Source organism: Bos indicus, chromosome 4 (assembly GCF_029378745.1).
Source record: "Bos indicus isolate NIAB-ARS_2022 breed Sahiwal x Tharparkar chromosome 4, NIAB-ARS_B.indTharparkar_mat_pri_1.0, whole genome shotgun sequence".
Classification (NCBI taxonomy): Eukaryota; Metazoa; Chordata; class Mammalia; order Artiodactyla; family Bovidae; genus Bos; species Bos indicus.
The window spans coordinates 15,965,063-15,982,920 of NC_091763.1; the positions used below are offsets into that span (position 1 = coordinate 15,965,063).

A 17,858-nucleotide genomic window follows, 5' to 3' on the forward strand; every position below is an offset into this window, starting at 1 on the left:
AAGAAGCAGTAGAAATGAGGATGTTGAAGACACACGGGGAAGGAGAAAATTGATGTGTAAGGTCCCAGGAGTAACAGCATATAGGGCCCCTCCTTTTCCTGTATGTCAGCTGTAAGGAGGTAAAAATGGGAGTGAATGAAGGCTGTGGGAATTCCTAACAGTTTTAATTTCCTTTCTGAAGTAGGACACAAGGTCTCCTCCTGAGTGTGTGGGGAGATGTTCCCCTCAGCTTTGTGTGGTAGGAGTGAAGAAGGAGGGAACTTATATTGATCTGAGTTTGGGGATTTGGGGCCAGGACCAACACCATTGACAAGAATGGCAAGATAGTGTTTGAAGTGATGAATCCGGTGGTGTCGTGCCTCAGTGCTCAGCATTTTCTTTAGCCTCCACTTCTGCAATGGCAGGAGTTAAAGGGAGCCTCAGACCTCCACAGGCAATACTTGCCGCAGACTCTTCCTCTTACCCAGATTATCTGCCTTGAAGATTATCAGGACTTCACTCTCACTTTTCACTTTCCTGCATTGGAGGAGGAAATGGCAACCCACTAGGGTGTTCTTGCCTGGAGAATTCCAGGGACGGGGGAGCCTCGTGGGCTGACGTCTATGGGGTCACACAGAGTCAGACACGACTGAAGTGACTTAGCAGCAAGCTCAGTATGCTGTTTATATCAATCACCACAAGCCCCAAATGACATCCTTTTAACTACGAACAGACAAGCGAAGATGGCGGGACATCTGAAGAAAGCCTCTGTGTCAGCTTTGTAACACCTGTGGCAGCATCATTCATTCAACTATGGGAGCCAGAAACCTAGAACCGTCTCTCTCCCTCACTCCCATAATCATCCCAACCTCTATATATTCCCCAGGCCATACACTTCTCTCCATCACCACCCTCCCTACCACTGGTAGTATGGGTAACCATCATCTCTCATTTGGATACTTACCTTATCCCTTCCCCTTCTCTCCCATAAAAGTTGACTATACCACTCTCCTCATTAAAAATGTTCAATGACTGTACCAATGCCTTTAGGGAAAACTCCAGCCGGACTCACTAAGCTGGTTTCCCAACGCTAATACATCATTTTAATCTGTCCCCACTTCCCAGTGTTTCCCCACTGCTATGTGCCCTCCTGACCCTGCACTTTCTCTTCCTCTGCTCTAGAAGGCTCTTCTCTTCCAACCCCTCTGCCCTGTTCCCTTTCCTAGCATCTCCTCGTCCTTCTTGTCTCAGCCCAGCAGTCCTCAAGGAAACATTGCTGACACACACCAACACACGTCTTTATTGTTCAGTCCAGTGTCCCCAGCATTACAGCAAGTACACAGTAGGCACTCGGGACGTCTTTGTGGAGTAAATGAGTGAATAAATTGTGAAGCAAGTACCCTGGATTTTCTGCTACATCGATGGCCCGCAAATAAATTAATGGAAATTTAGACTGATTAAATAAGCTAAGGAGAAGGAAACGGCAACCCACTCCAGGGCTCTTGCCTGGAAAATCCCATGGACGGAAGAGACTAGTAGGCTACGTTCCATGGGGTCGCGAAGAGTCGGACACGACTGAGCGACTTCACGTTGACTTTTCACTTTCATGCATTGGAGAAGGAAATGGCAACCCACTCCAGTGTTCTTGCCTGGAGAATCCCAGGGACGGGGGAGCCTGGTGGGCTGCTGTCTATGGGGTCGCACAGAGTTGGACACGACTGAAGCGACTTAGCAGCAGCAGCAGCAAATAAGCTAAAACGTCTAAAGCCCTTGAAATCCGAAACAACTTGGCGAAGCGGTCTGGATCCAAGTGTCCGGGATCCAGCCCGCGCGCTCAGTGCGCGAGGCCTGCGGAGGTGGACCGCAGCGCTCAGGCAGCAGGCGGGGCCTGCGGATCAACCGGAGCTCCGGAGCAGTGACCACGCCCCGGGGCGGGGCGACTCCCGCGATCGCCGGGGGCGGGGCTCGCAGTTGGGAACTCCCCTTCCGAGGCCGAGGTGCGTCCGTGAGTCCACGAGGCTGGGTGGTCGGGAAGTGGACTCAGGCCGGGTGGCCAGGTTACTGGCCGCGCCGCCGCGGCCGCCATCTTGCCCGTGTGTGGACTCCCCCGGCGGGAGGGGCGGTGACTAGGCCGGAAGCGGCAGTACGACGGGCGCATTGCCTCCCAGGTCGGTGAGTGCGGCCCAGGCCCCGCTCTCGGCTCCGGGAGGCTTTAGTCAAGGGCTCGAGGGCGCTGGGATGATCTCGAGTCGCTCGGGAAAGCCCAGTTGAAAAGCCCAGGCGAGTGCGGACTCGGGGCGGGGGTGCTCCTTCGAGCCGAGACGCGGGGAGTCGCGTTCCGCGCTGCAGGATAACCGCGGCGGGCCCGGCCTCGGAGCTGCAAGCGGCCCGGGGCGCGCGGGTTCCTCCTCCCGGAGCTGGGTCCGCGCTGCAGCCTCCGCGGCGCCGGGTTTATGCGGAACCGCGTCCTCCCCGTGGACGAGAGGCTCAACCAGTGTCTGGAGCTTGGGAGCCCCCAGCAGATTCCTGCCTTACCCGGCTCTGCCTACCAGCCGTGCTCTCCTTGTACTCTATTGAATACTTCAAGGGCCTGTCACCCGGGTGGCGCTGTTCGCAGCCTGTACGGAGTCGTGAAAATTCCGTGAGAGGATAAAGCTTCTCACAGGTGCCACGAGCCTTTCTAAATCACTTCGAAAGTGACTGCCTTTGCATTCTTTTTTATAGCTATATTTTAAGGGAAATTTGGGGTTATACAGAACATCTCCTTGAAGATGGTGATAGAAATGTCTTGAAACTGCTGCTGTTATTACTTGTGCTGAGACAAGTAAAAAAGGGAGCAACAACAAGATGTAAAGGGTGGTTGGATACCTTGTACACTTAATATTATATAGGTCTTCACTATCCACTAGCCACACAGGGTTGAGATGTGCTTGAAGTGTAAAATACACTTTGGATTCCCGAGATTTGGTACCAGAAGAAAAGTATATGTCTCATTCATAAATGTTACACAGATTGCATGGTGAAAGGATAATATTTTTGATATGTTGCGTTAAATATATTAAATTAGATTTGATTGATTTTATTTTTCAATGTGACTATTGGAAAAGTTTAAGTTAAATGGCTAACACTGTGCTTCTGTTGCACCATGCTATTACAGATGAGCATCTGGTGAGGAACACAGAATCATCAACATGGCTTTCCTTTGCTCAGAAACCATTACTGGGAAGTGAGTCCTTGTTATACTTGAAGGTGAGGATCTAAATGTAAGCTGTAATTATGGCAAGCTCCACCCCTCTGCCCCCAGTGTCTTGGTGTCTCTAGCATTTGAAAGCATTAATTTTCAGGGCTGTTTAAGGGAATCATACTGATATTGACATGTTTTCGATGCAAAGAACTCGTTTAATTTGATTGTCACTACTCTGTGAGATGGAGATAGGAGATGTTCTATCTCTGTTTTATAGTCTTGGCATTTTAAGGTACTTGTTAGGGTCAAGCTACTAAGGGGCTGGAGATGTTCTGCTCTTCACCATATTCCTGGTGGTCTTTGTTCAGGAGCCAGGATCTGTCTGTATTGTATGTTGGATTGAAAAAAAAAAAACAATTGGCTCTTCAACAGCAGGGGCTTGAGCTGCATCAGTTCAGTTCAGTTCAGTTCAGTCGCTCAGTCGCATCCGACTCTCCACGACCCCATGAATCGCAGCATGCCAGGCCTCCCTGTCCGTCACCAACTCCCAGAGTTCACTCAGACCCAAGTCCATTGAGTCAGTGATGCCATCCAGCCATCTCATCCTTTGTCGTCCCCTTATCCTCCTGCCCCCAATCCCTCCCAGCATCAGAGTCTTTTCCAGTGAGTCAACTCTTCGCATGAGGTGGCCAAAATACTGGAGTTTCAGCTTTAGCATCATTCTTTCCAAAGAAATCCCAGGGCTGATGTCCTTCAAAATGGACTGGTTGGATCTCCTTGCAGTCCAAGGGACTCTAAAGAGTCTTCTCCAAACATAGGTCCACTTATATGTGGGTTTCTTCCAATGGTAAATACCACAGTGCTACAGGGTCCACAGTTGGTTGAATTCGAGGTTGTGGAACCACAGATACAGAGAAAGGACATGTACAGAGGACCAGCTATAAGTTATATGTGGACTGTGCTGGAGGGTTAGTGACCTAACCACCTAGTTGTTCAAGGGTCAACTATGTTTTTTAAGAGGGTATAGATGTACCTATGTATTCAGGGCCAGTTTCACAGTATGTGACCTATGCAGACATTGTCAGGGCCCATCTTTAGAAGGCCTGGCACTTGGTGTGGTGCTCTTCTGTCATGGTCTTGAAATTCTTAACATGTTTGAATAAGCGAGGGGAGAGGGGGTGCCTGCACGTGTAGTTGATCCCTTCTCTGCTCAGTAATCTAGGATAGGAGTAGGGAGGTGTTAGGAAAGAATGAAAACATCTGGTCCTCTCTGTACACCTATGTGAATTAAGCAGGGTTTGCTAGACTCAACTCTCAAATTCTGTATGAATTTTGATTCTGTATGAATTATTATAGTCAGATTTGTGGATGGTAATATAAATATATACATCATATGAGAAGAATTACAGATGATTCTTAATTGTGAGTCATATAAATTAAATAGTTTTTTAAACTATAGTAACGCTTTCTGTTTGTTTTTTTTTTTAAGTTGGATTTTGCCATGTGGCACCACGTTTTCTTACCATAGATCATTTGTGTAAAAAGTACAGCTATAGGATGGAAGCCTATATGATAAATGTGCTTATTTTAGTATTTGTCTTTCAGCGAGAGGAAGATGGGCCAGATCTTAGGATACCTCCAGTTGAGAGGTTTCTTCTGTTTACAAGGGCATGAGTATGAATGAAGCCTTATTTGGCAGTATCTGTTCCTTCTTTGTGATTTCTTAGCTACTTCCTGTTACATAAGGTGCCTTTTCTTCTTCTTAAATTTTTAAATGGTCTGTAAGATTGGACATAACTTCAGCACAAGAATACAGGCTTTATTATACTAGTGTATTAGTTAGCTTGTGCATGTGTGCGTGTGCATACACGCTAAGTCCCTTCAGTTGTGTCTGACTCTGCAACCCTATGAACCGTAACGTGCCAGACTCCTCTGTCTGTGGGGATTCTCCAGGCAAGACTACTGGAGTGGGTTGTCATGCCCTCCTCCAGGGGATCTTCCCCACCCAGAGATCAAACCCGTGTCTCTTATGTCTCCTGGATTGGCAGTCAGATTCTTTTGTGCCACCCACAAAAAAACATGCCATAGATGGGTTGACTTAAACTATGTAAATTTATTTTCTTATACTTCTGGATGCTCTAAGTCTCAAATTTGGGTGCCAGGATGGTCTGATTCTGGTGAAACCTATACTTCCAGACAGCTGCCTTCTCCCCATGTACTCATATGGGGAGAGAGCTTTGGTATCTCTTCATCTTCTTTTAAGGACACCAGTTCTGTCAGATCAGGGCTTCACCTTATCACTTTGTTTAGCCTTAAGCTTAATTTACCTCCTTAAAGACTCTTGTGGAGTTGGGGCTTCAACATAACAAATTTTGGGAGGACACAGTTCAGTCCATAGCAGCCAAGATGGATGCTGCTGCTCCTGAGTCGCTTCAGTCGTGTCCGACCCTGTGGGACCCCATAGACGGCAGCCCACCAGGCTCCCCCATCCCTGGGATTCTCCAGGCAAGAACACTGGAGTGGGTTGCCATTTCCTTCTCCAGTGCATGAAAGTGAAAAGTGAAAGTGAAGTCTCTCAGTCGTGTCTGACCCTCAGCGACCCCGTGGACCTCAGCCTTCCAGGCTCCTCTGTCCATGGGATTTTCCAGGCAGGAGTACTGGAGTGGGGTGCCATTGCCTTCTCCGCCAAGATGGATATCTGGTTGCTAAAATATCTGTCCCTCTTAACTGCTGTGTTCCCAGCATTTAGAACAGTGTCTGGAACATAGGAGAGGCCCAGTAAATATCTATAGAATAAATGAAAGCCAGTGTATTAGAGCAATCTTCTCAGGGCTGCTCACTGTGGGCCCTTACCCAACAGGTGAACCAATTATGACAGTGACCACTTAGTTTTTGGCTGGAGCCAGCGCCTACTAGAAAGGGCAGGGGTGCAAGCGTGGGGAGATTGGTACAACTTGGAGAAAGCAGTGTGAGAAGTGTCAGAGGTAGCATTTAACAAATGCATTTATTTAACAAGTACTTACTAAGTCTCTACTAAGGGCCTCATACTGTGCTGGGTACTGGAGGTTCATATAGAGAGCAGAAGATACTTTCCATACTCTCAGGGAGTTTATAATCTAGTAGGAGAGGTAGAAAGTGAAGTCGCTCAGTCGTGTCTGACTCTTTGCGACCCCATGGACTATAGTCCACCACGCTTCTCTGTCCATGGGATTTTCTAGGCAGGAGTACTAGAACGGGTTGCCATTTCCTTCTCCAGAGGATCTTACCGACCCAGGGATTGAACCCAGGTCTCCCTCATTGTAAACAAGACACTTTACTGTCTGAGCCACCAGGGAAGTAACACTAGTAGGAGAGATGGAGAGGGTGATTTAAGAGGGAGGAATATGATTCGATGAGAGTATATATCTAAGTAACCTGCTTTTAGATTCGGGAGGGGATAGAGGGTGGTTGGTTTAAGGCTGAGCAGGTTTTAACTTGGCCAAGAAGGGAGGGGAGACCGCTCAAGGCAGAAGAAACAGTGTTTGCAAAGGTGTGGCAGTGGGGGTGGAGGGTCACGTCCTAGGAAGCTAGAGCTCAGTTAGCAGGGAGGCGAATGGGGTGCATTGAAGCTGGAGCAGTAGGTAGGCCAAAGCATTTAGGGTTTTATAGGTTATATTGAAGAGTTGGAAGTCTGTATGAAGAGCAGTTGGAAACCATGAAAGGGTTTTAAGCAGGAGTTGGATAACCTGGATAAGTTTGTGTTTTATTAAGATCACTTTGATATTGTATAATGATGAATTTCATAAACGCCAGAGTAGGAAGATGAATAAAAGAATTGCTGAGACAGCACCACAGGCCAGACATGTTGTCTGTTATTTTTTTATGGAGTCAGTATGCAGAGCCCTGAGACTCGGCAGCCTGGGTGGAGGAAAGAAGACAGTGAATAATTCAGTTGAGTTAGAGTCGGGGGAGGCAAACCCGGAGTGGCAGGGAAATGAAGAAATTGAGGGTGCTAGTAAGAATATAATTGAAGTGATCAATCTTGGGCTTCAGACCTATTAAGGAAGGAAATAAGGCAGTGTTGGAATTCTTAAAGGCTTTTTCCTTTAAGTTTTGTAAGTCTGTTGAAATTCTAGACTGGTAGTTGCTAACTGAAACTTTTGCAAGATCAAAAAGTTAAGTATGTTTGAGCTGAATTTATTTAGAATATCTTTATTAGGAGTCTGTGCCAGGCTCTGCATCTGGTACAGAACATAAATGAATGAACCCTGACTTCGTGCCTTAAGAACTGACAGCATGGCTGTACAGATACCAATCGCCATGAAGATTATGAATATCTTTGTTCATTTTTTAATCCGTACTTACCTCTAGCCAGACTCAGTGAAAAACAGAAGTTTACATTTTTGTAAGCAGCTTGTATTTTTAAACTAACCATTTTTAGCATAACTGTTTCTAGTGCTTATGTGCTGAAACTTCTACTAGAATAGTTAACCTTTTCAAAAATCCTGTTTCAATACCTATTCAAAGGTTATAGAACTGAAAATTGAAAAAGCCTCTATTGCTCATTCAGTTTCCCAATGTGCAGTGTATCCTACTGGTCATAAGCAGGATGATTTCAGGTAACCCAATTGCACTTTTAATAGTTATATATTTATTCAATGTATGTTAGAAAAATATATTTGACATGTCATACACATGATTCATGGACCTTATGATGAAAGCAAAATTGATTTTCAGATTTTAAGAATGAGTCAGTTTAAGGAAAAACATTAAAAAGGGCACAGGTGGTAGATGAATAACAGAAGTTTGGGAAACACTAGTCTTAAACCAATCCTTAAGCTGTATAGATGAGAAAACAAAAGGACCTCCAAACACAAAAGACCTTTTTTGAGCCTATACTGTACTAGCTGTATAGTATATGTCAGAGCTAGGACTAAAACTGAGTACAATCCTGCTTCTTCCCATTGAAATTTGAAGAGACTTGTGGCTTTTACTTCACATCTGCATTGTCCATTATGGTGGCCTCATGTGGATATTTATATTAAAATTAAATAAAATTTAAAATTTGCACTGCCATATTTTCTAGTGCTCAGTAGTCAGTGTGGCTAATAGTTACCATATTGGACAGTTCAGAGACAGAACATTTCTGTCATTGCAGAAGGTTCTTTTGGATAGTGCAACTTTATTACCTAGATACATGATTACTTACTTAGATACAGTAACCCTTTAATGTTTTATCCCCTTCAAAGGGATGATACTTACTAATTTACTCACCACCTGAAGTTATTTCAACCCTGATTGAAGGTACTAAATTGAAGGTACTGTTAATAGTGCAATTAAGATAATTGATCATGGGAAATAAAGCCAGAATGAAGTTCTCAGATTCGTACCAGCTCAACTTAACTGGAAGACGTCCTTCTTGTCCTCTTTTTATTAATAAATACTGTCTTGAATTCAATAGAAATTTCTAATAGAAAATTTCCTGACTTTCTAAATCCAGCTTAGAATTGTATTTCATTAACATTTTAAAACTTTTTATTTTTAAGCAGATTTTCAGTGAATGGACCTAACTGGACTCTCTGAGATCATCAATAAACATGAGCGGTAGCAAACCTGATATATTGTGGGCACCACACCAGGTTGATAGATTTGTTGTATGTGACTCCGAACTTAGTCTTTACCATGTGGAATCTACTGTGAATTCAGAACTCAAAGCTGGATCTCTACGTTTATCTGAAGACTCTGCAGCTACATTACTATCAATAAATTCAGAAACCCCCTATATGAAATGTGTCGCCTGGTATCTCAGCTATGATCCTGAATGTCTCCTAGCAGTTGGACAAGCAAATGGTCGAGTCGTACTGACAAGTCTTGGTCAAGATCATAACTCAAAGTTCAGAGATTTGATAGGAAAAGAATTTGTTCCAAAACACGCACGACAATGCAATACCCTTGCATGGAATCCAGTGGATAATAACTGGCTTGCTGCTGGTCTAGATAAACATAGAGCTGACTTTTCAGTGCTGATTTGGGATATCTGCAGCAAATATACCCCTGATATAGTTCCCATGGAGAAAGTAAGACTCTCAGTAGGTGAAACTGAAACGTCATTATTAGTAACAAAACCACTTTACGAATTAGGACAGAATGATGCTTGTCTCTCTCTTTGTTGGCTTCCACGAGACCAGAAACTTCTGCTTGCTGGTATGCATCGTAACCTGGCCATTTTTGATCTTCGGAATACAAGTCAGAAGATGTTTGTGAATACGAAAGCTGTTCAGGGCGTGACAGTAGACCCATATTTCCATGATCGTGTTGCTTCCTTCTATGAAGGTCAGGTGGCAATATGGGATCTTAGGAAATTTGAGAAGCCAGTTTTGACTTTGACCGAGCAACCAAAGCCCTTAACAAAAGTAGCCTGGTGTCCAACTAGAACTGGTCTGCTTGCCACTTTAACGAGGGATAGTAATATTATTAGATTATATGATATGCAGCACACACCCACTCCCATTGGTGATGAAACTGAACCCACAATCATTGAAAGAAGTGTGCAACCTTGTGACAATTACATTGCTTCCTTTGCTTGGCATCCGACGAGTCAAAATCGAATGATAGTTGTAACTCCTAACCGGACAATGTCTGACTTCACTGTTTTTGAAAGGATCTCTCTTGCCTGGAGCCCGATTACATCTTTGATGTGGGCTTGTGGTCGTCATTTGTATGAATGTGCAGAAGAAGAAAATGATAATTCTTTAGAAAAAGATATAGCAACGAAGATGCGCCTTCGGGCTTTATCAAGGTATGGGCTTGATACAGAGCAGGTGTGGAGAAACCATATTTTAGCTGGAAATGAGGATCCCCAGCTCAAGTCACTCTGGTACACTCTGCACTATATCCTTTGTGTGGTGAGGTCTGTGAGATGAATCAGATAGAAATGTTCTTGAAGTTTGCGGAAAGGTCAGTCTGTAAATATGCTGAATGTTTTGTGTGCAAATACAAGTCACAGAATACTAAAATCACAAAGTAAAATTGTTTAAAACTGTTGAACTTGAGATACTGCCTTGCAGATCGAGTAGGAGGAAGAAAAGTAGATCTCTGTAACAGAGTAGAACTGACGCCTTTTATAAATTGGCTCCAAATGAAAATAAGTTTAGTTTTGAAATACTTTATTATGCTTCATCACTAGTATTTCCTATGCATTTAAATACTTATGAAGCAGTATACGGAAGATATGGACCAGAAATCTCCAGGCAACAAAGGATCATTGGTTTATGCAGGAATTAAATCAATTGTAAAATCATCTTTGGGTAAGAAAGTTGTTTTTATTTTCTGCAATATGTGTTTAATTTTGTTCTCTCTATTTTTTCCCCATATTTAGTTACTTCAGGATACTGTAATATCTGGCCATATTTTTTGACTGCATTGTTTCTGACTGGGTATTTTAGGGAATTGAGTTAAATGCATAATTATTTATATATGTAAAATTCTTTTTGGAGGGAGTCTTGGTTCTTTGAAGGGATAGTTGACTTTTTAAAATCTAGTCATTAATTTATTCACAATTTTTTTTTTGAAGACTCACTTTGAAAGATATTACATTAGAGGATTTATAGGCTCTTCCTGGTGGTTAGTTCAGATTTTATCACAGCATTTGCTTTTTTAAAAAATAAATTAAAAAATTTCTAATTGAAAAAGACCCCTTTTATTTTGCTGCCTAAACCCTCCCACTTAGCTGTCTGATGGCAAGGCCTGTATAACTATGACATGAAGTATGGACTTACCTGAAGTGCCTTACTATTTCAGTCCTTGATGATTGAAAAATGTATGAATTAATGTAGGATTGAAATTAATAGACTATTTAACAGTTTAAAAAAAGGAAACATGACAAGAAAGCCAGGCTTACTGTTTGTTCCCTGACTTCTTTAAACAGTTGTTCCTATTGTCTTTATTGGAATTAAATTGTGAATTATAGTTGTTTTCTCAGCCTAGCATTTGATATCTAGCTTTAGATAGCTGTCAAATTTGGTCTCGTCAGGCTGCTAGAAAAGTAGTTCTTATGATTTAGTCAAAAAATAGGAATAGAAGTAATAAATCCAACTTGGTTTTTTATAGGACTTTCATGAATACTGCACAAAAATATACAAAATAAAATGCTATTTTTTAATGAGTAGTTTGAGCATTTCAACTAAATGCTTATATTATTTTATTTTTTTTAAAGGACTTTTAAATTACTTTGGTTCACATTACTGAAGATTGAGTAGACTGTTTATTTCATCTATTTCATTTTAGTGTTCTGTCAGTAGGTCCGACCCAAAAAAGTAACTTTTATTATAAACAATAAAGTGAAAGAGTTTAATTAGAGACTTCCAATTTTATTAATGTAAGTTAAAGGTCAGTAATACTGTGTTACCTTGATGAAAAGTATTTATAGCTATACAGTAGGTCAGACCACATTGCATTCTCAGTATTGTGAGGTTTATTGTTTTTTGCTGTATTTTGATATATTTCGGGGAAAAGCCAGCCAAGTACGTGTAAAGCACAGGGGAATAATGGAATTTCTTTACAAGTTTTTGGTGCAGTAGAAACAAACTGAGTATCATGAGTTAAGAGTAGTCTTTACCCAAACTGTTTGATTAAGACTACTGTTGGAAAGATTACCTCATTGCTGGACTTTTGGCTTTTTGCTTGGTTTGGATTGGTTTAGATATTTTTGTTTCTGCAACCCCAAAGTAAAAAGTAGAGAAATGACTGTCAAAGATGGCAGTCCTTAGGTTTCAATCTTTTCTTTTTTCCTAATTGTATCTCTAATAATTCAGCACATAGTAAGTCAACATGGTGAGCCATCTTGCCCACAGTAACCTAATGCACAAGTTTATAGAGTGCACAGCTAAATTTTAACTTTGGTGACAAATAACATAGTGAGTGCCTATTATGAATTAGATATCACGCTAGTTGCTTTCTCATTGTTACTTGACTTAATTCTTTCAGCTGTAATATAAGGTAAGTTTATTCATTTGGCCAATATTTATTACTTGCTCACTATATGCCAAGAATCTAGAAACTGGAGACATAACTATCAATAAGATAGCTAAATCTCTTTTGTCATGGAGACTGAATGAGATATGATTCCTGCTCTTGGGAAGATTACAGTCTATAGTTGACCCTTGAACAAGGAGGTTGGAGGGTGGTTAGGGTCGCTGATCCCTCTCCCCCAGTCAAAAATTTGCATACTTATATTTCTTTCTCAAAAACAAAGAAATTGTTAAATGACTCACTCAAGGACAGGAAGCCAGAACAGTTTAGATAGAATTAGGACTCAAAGCCTAGTTCTTTTGATTCCACATATTGTGATCTTTAATCAAACACTAACTTTTCCCCACATTTAGAGATCTGTAAAATGAAAATACAGGTACTATATTTATTGAAAACTCTTGTGTATAAGTGGACCCATGCAGTTCAAACTCATATTGTCCATATAGTTCAGAATATGGACAAGTAAAGTTAGTTACAATACAAGGAAGAACGGACAGTTGTGGATAGAAGAATTCATAATCTGGTTGTAGGGACTAGTGGTGGTTTCTTGCAGGAGGTAAAGGCAAAGACAGGGTTCAAACAGGGCGCAGCAGATTCTGTGAGCCCGGAGGAGAGGGGACGGAACATGTTGAGTGTTGCGGGGACAGCGCGGGAGAGGACGCAAAGAGAGAACGGAGGCAGTGGGGCAGCTCAGGCCTTGGGGGTTAGGGAAATTAACATCCCTGATAAAGGGATGATAAATTTTATATAAATATATTAATTATTTGTTATCATCCCTAACAAAGGGAACCCAAGAAAAGATTTTAGCAGTAACAAGATGAGATATGTGTTTTAGAGCTGTCAGTCTGTGTGTGGAATGGATTGGAGAGGATTAAGATAGATAGCAGGGACCTCAGAAGCCATAATAATCAGGCAAGATATGATGGAATTCTTACCGAAGTTAGTGGCAGAAGAGCTAGAGAAACATGGGTAGATGAGAGAGGGGGACAAATTTAATTGATTGGATGAAGAAGATGGAGAGGAAGGAAAAATGAAAGCATGCTAAGGCAACTGGGATAATACTAATAGCAGTTAATTAGATAGGAATAGCACAGGAAGAATGTGTTTGAGAGCAAGAAAAGAGTTTATTGGGGGATAAATTTGAGATAGCTAGATAGTGATGTCCAACAGATAAATGTAGGTTGAAAAAAGGAGGTCATCCATTTTAATTAATTCTTCAAAGAAATTTGATTATATGAAGGAGGATAAGAAGATATACAGTGATAGCAGCAGGCGAATTTGGGATCATGGGGAGCTTTTGTGTTTTGTTTTTAGCATGGAATTGATTTAGGCATGTTCAAATGCTGATGAGAAGAAACTCATACAAAGCAATTGGAAGATGCAGAATAAAGAGCATGAAGAGCAAAATTCCTAGGAACGGGAACCAATGCATAGGTCAAAGATTGGCTTTAGACAGGAGAGTGCACACCTACTCCATAGCAGGCAGAGGGAAAGGTATGTACGTGCTCAGGTGCATCCTATTCTTTGTGACCCCTTGGCCTGTAACTCACCAGTCCTTTGCCCATGGAATTCTCCATGCCACAATATTGAAGTGGGTTGCCATTTCCTACTCCAGGGGGTCTCCCCAGCCCAAGGATGAAGCCCACGTCTCTTTCGTCTCCTGCATTGGCAGACGGGTTCTTTACCACTGTGCTACCTCGGGAGCCCAGGTGTTTATGCAGGTTGTTTAATGTTCAGTGATCAGAAGCTGATGTGTTTTCCACCCGATGGCTCCTATTTTCTCAACATAGTAGGCTTGCTTGTTGAGAAGAGCAGGGAGGTTGTGGAAATAGAGGAGAGGAGAGAGTTGTCTTGAGAAATGGGAAGACTGTGGGGCATTGTTGTTTTTCCAGAAGAAAGAATAAAGGACGGTGGAGCGAGGGAATTAAGGGTCCTGGCAAGAGGTTGATCCGTTGTTGGTCCTTGGGGTCTAAGCTGGAGAGGGAGGAAGATGACAGAGCACTGACAAGGAAATACGAGTGGTCCAAGGATGATTGTGAGGTTGGGATTGTGAGCTGGGAGGCTGGAGAGGGGGGGAGATGACAGAGCACTGACAAGTAAATACGAGTGGTCCAAGGATGATTGTGAGGTTGGGGTTGTGAGCTGGGAGGCTGGAGAGGGAGGAAGATGACAGAACACTGACAAGGAAATACGAGTGGTCAAGGGTGATTGTGAGGTTGGGGTTGTGAGCTGGGAGGCTGGAGAGGGGGGGAGATGACAGAACACTGACAAGGAAATACGAGTGGTCAAAGGATGATTGTGAGGTTGGGGTTGTGAGCTGGGAGGCTGTGAGGTTGTGGGTAGAGAGTGGCTCTTTTGGAGAAGGAATCGTGTGGAGTATGTCCATGATGAGAGTGGGTAAAATCTTGGAGGTGTGGACCACTGGAGATAAGGAAGCAAAGAAACAGAGGCGAGTTTACAGGATGGATCACGTGTAGAATTCTGTCAGGAGGAGAACGCGTGCTCTGAGGGAAGGCCTTGTACAACTTCTGGAGCAGGGTAATGGTGTTGTCAGTAGGTATAATTCCTTCCTTTTAAGATGGCAGAAAATTACATAATGTTGGTCAGCTTTCCATCCAACATGATGAAAATATTTTTCATACTTGAAAGGCAAACTGATCTAGAAAGCATACCTATTAAGAGGAATTCCTTGAAGGGGCAGAATATCTGGGATTTAGATTTTTGAGAACAAAATGCTCTTATAAACATTGGATTATTTTATTGCTCTTTTATTATATAAATGTAAAAATGCAAAATTTTATATCTACAAATAGTATTTGATTGCCTGATGTAGTATTTAAGACAAAAATTTTAACATTTTTAATGTTTAAGTGAACCTGGTTCACTTATTTCCCTCACAGCCATCATAAAATGATGATTTTATTATTTATATATGTTATGCTATGCTAAGTCACTTCAGTCGTGTCCGACTCTCCGCGACCCCATAGACGGCAGCCCACCAGGCTCCCCCATCCCTGGGATTCTCCAGGCAAAAACACTGGAGTAGGTTGCCATTTCCTTCTCCAATGCATGAAAGTGAAAAGTGAGTGAAGTTGCTCAGTCGTGCCTGACTCTTAGCGACCCCGTGGACTGCAGCCTACCAGGCTCCTCCGTCCATGGGATTTTCCAGGCAAGAGTACTGGAGTGGGGTGCCTTATATACGGGCAATCTCAAATTTGGGGAATACAATCTTGTCACTTTACCAGGTGATGCTAGTGGTAAAGAACCCATCTGCAGGTACAGGAGACATAAGAGATGCAGGTTCGATCCCTGGATTGGAAAGATCCCCTGGAGGGGAGGGCATGGCAGTCCTCTCCAGTATTCTTGCCTGGAGAATCCCCATGGACTAAGGAACCTGGCGGGCTACAGTCCATAGGGTAGCAAAGAGTCAGATACCACTGAAGCAACTTAATACACATGTGGTGTGTATAAATTGATTTTAATTAATCATAGATTTAAAAATTCATGCATATTAAAATCATGATATGACTATGTACTTAAAAGCCACAATATCACATTACTTACTTGATAACCTTAATTACTTATAGCATAGTTGTTAAGCAGTGGGAATGTCTCTCAGCAGCCAAAATAGTATGACAGAGTATCCATGCATTTACAGAATACTTTTCCACCTCCTAGCAGTGAATTCTTTGGATTCATACATGTTGGTCTCTATTCCATGACACTGTTTCTGGAAAATAAAAAACTCTTAAGAAGCGAGAGTATTATTAAACTGAGGGGAGTTGTCTGAAAAGTAAATTGGTTTTTGTTCACCTGTTTAAAGTTGTATTTTTTAATCAGTAGATGATATCATCAGCACTGAATCCAACACTTACACAGGAGATATGAAAGTAAATACCTTATAATACATCTGCAGCTTGTTTTACCTGAAATGCAGTGACTACATACTGTCCAAACAATTTAAATTTGTTGTTCTGAAAAAAGTCTTCTTTAATTTTTAACATGTTTTATTAACCTTATTGAATTATTCAGAGTTTTCTCAGAATTCTTAAAATTTCACTTCTGCAAACTATAAGAGACTTTGTCTTCACCAGCTTCCCTCGTGGTTGCAAGTACAGCAGCACACTTCTTTCTGATGGACAGATATTCTCTTAAAACCTTTTCTCAGAAGTCTCTAACTCCTTGATCTGAATTGGCAAATTTCCAGTAGGAGAAGGCGATGGCACCCCACTCCAGTACTCTTGCCTGGAAAATCCCATGGACGGAGGAGCCTGGTGGGCTGCAGTCCGTGGGGTCGAAAAGAGTCGGACACGACTGAGCGACTTCACTTTCACTTTCCACTTTCATGCATTGGAGAAGGAAATGGCAACCCACTCCAGCGTTCTTGCCTGGAGAATCCCAGGGACGGGGGAGGCTGGTGGGCTGCCGTCCATGGGGTCGCACAGAGTCGGACACGACTGAAGCGACTTAGCAGTACTTTCAAAGTACTTTGATGTTTTTATCTCGCTTTTTCCTATGGATGTGTATATTCATGGAGCGACAGAAGGAGGGGGAGAGTCTGAGTGTTGGTTCTCGGCCACTGAGAATACCTTTCAAATAAAAGACAAGATGCCTGCCCTTTTGGAACTTACGTTCTAGTAGGAGAAATGCTAAGGCTGAAAAATAAATATGAGAGCGTATGTTAGTGTAAAGGAAGTGGAGGGACCACTGGTCAGTTAGATAATAACAAGTGGCACCCCGCTTTAGATGAGGTGACCAGGGAGGCTTCTCTGAAACAGTGACTCAGCGTGGCCCTCAGAGCGTTGACTCTTACTCCTGTAGCTCTCTCTGGTAGCTCAGGAAGCTATTGTACTTAGCAACGTGTAAAGTATGTTTTGTTTGTGGCATGCTTTATCTTTATGCTGTCTGTCATAATATTGTGGCTGAGAAGTTGAATGTTTAAAATCTAATGTTGAAATACTTCTGTGTAAAACTGACTTCTTTGCCAAATATGTTTAAAAGATAAACATTATAAAAGGTGTTTCTTTTTTTTAGGAATGGTGGAAAGCAGCAGACATAATTGGAGTGGGCTGGATAAGCAAAGTGATATTCAGAATTTAAATGAAGAGAGAATCCTAGCTTTACAGCTTTGTGGGTGGATAAAGAAAGGGACGGATGTGGATGTGGGCCCATTTTTGAACTCCCTTGTACAAGAAGGCGAATGGGAGAGAGCAGCTGCTGTGGCATTGTTCAACCTGGATATTCGGCGCGCCATCCAGATCCTGAATGAAGGAGCATCTTCAGGAAAAGGTATAGGGTTATATACTAAGATACATGCCATTCACTGAATCTGTGAAAGAAAAAATGCTGATGATTTTTAAAACTCTAATCAATATTTTTGGTAAATTTTTTTGAAAGAGAAATTAGCACAGAACTGTATCTATAAAAGTAAATGTTAGCCCATCACTTTGATTACAAAGAAAATGTCTTAATTGTCTTTGTAATATTACAAAGAATACACAAATGTTATTTCAGTGTTTTTTCTTTAAAGATAATAAGTTGGCCAGAAAGTTCATAGATAGAAACAGCATAACCATACAATGTTCACATATATTTTGACCAACCCAGTAGTTCACATACATTTAAAGATATTTTTTCTTTGAGACTAGAACTACTTTAGTTTGCAAGCATTTTTATGGCAAACATT

General features: G+C 42.1%; 1 protein-coding gene across 10 annotated transcripts in view; it reads left to right on the forward strand.

The window, feature by feature from the left end:
* The first annotated feature begins 1,945 nt into the window (after positions 1-1,945).
* The window catches only part of MIOS (meiosis regulator for oocyte development), a 37,109-nt gene continuing 21,196 nt past the window's right edge, over positions 1,946-17,858 (forward strand). For 2 of the 10 annotated variants that reach the window (XM_019959734.2, XM_019959739.2), the window contains exons 1-5: positions 2,373-2,644; positions 3,137-3,228; positions 8,692-10,033; positions 10,351-10,449; positions 17,207-17,461. In XM_019959734.2, coding sequence (XP_019815293.1) covers positions 8,740-10,033; positions 10,351-10,449; positions 17,207-17,461 — 1,648 coding nt within the window. In that variant the 5' untranslated portion in view covers positions 2,373-2,644; positions 3,137-3,228; positions 8,692-8,739. The other 8 variants (XM_019959737.2, XM_070787530.1, XM_019959735.2 and 5 more) reach the window with 8 other exon arrangements.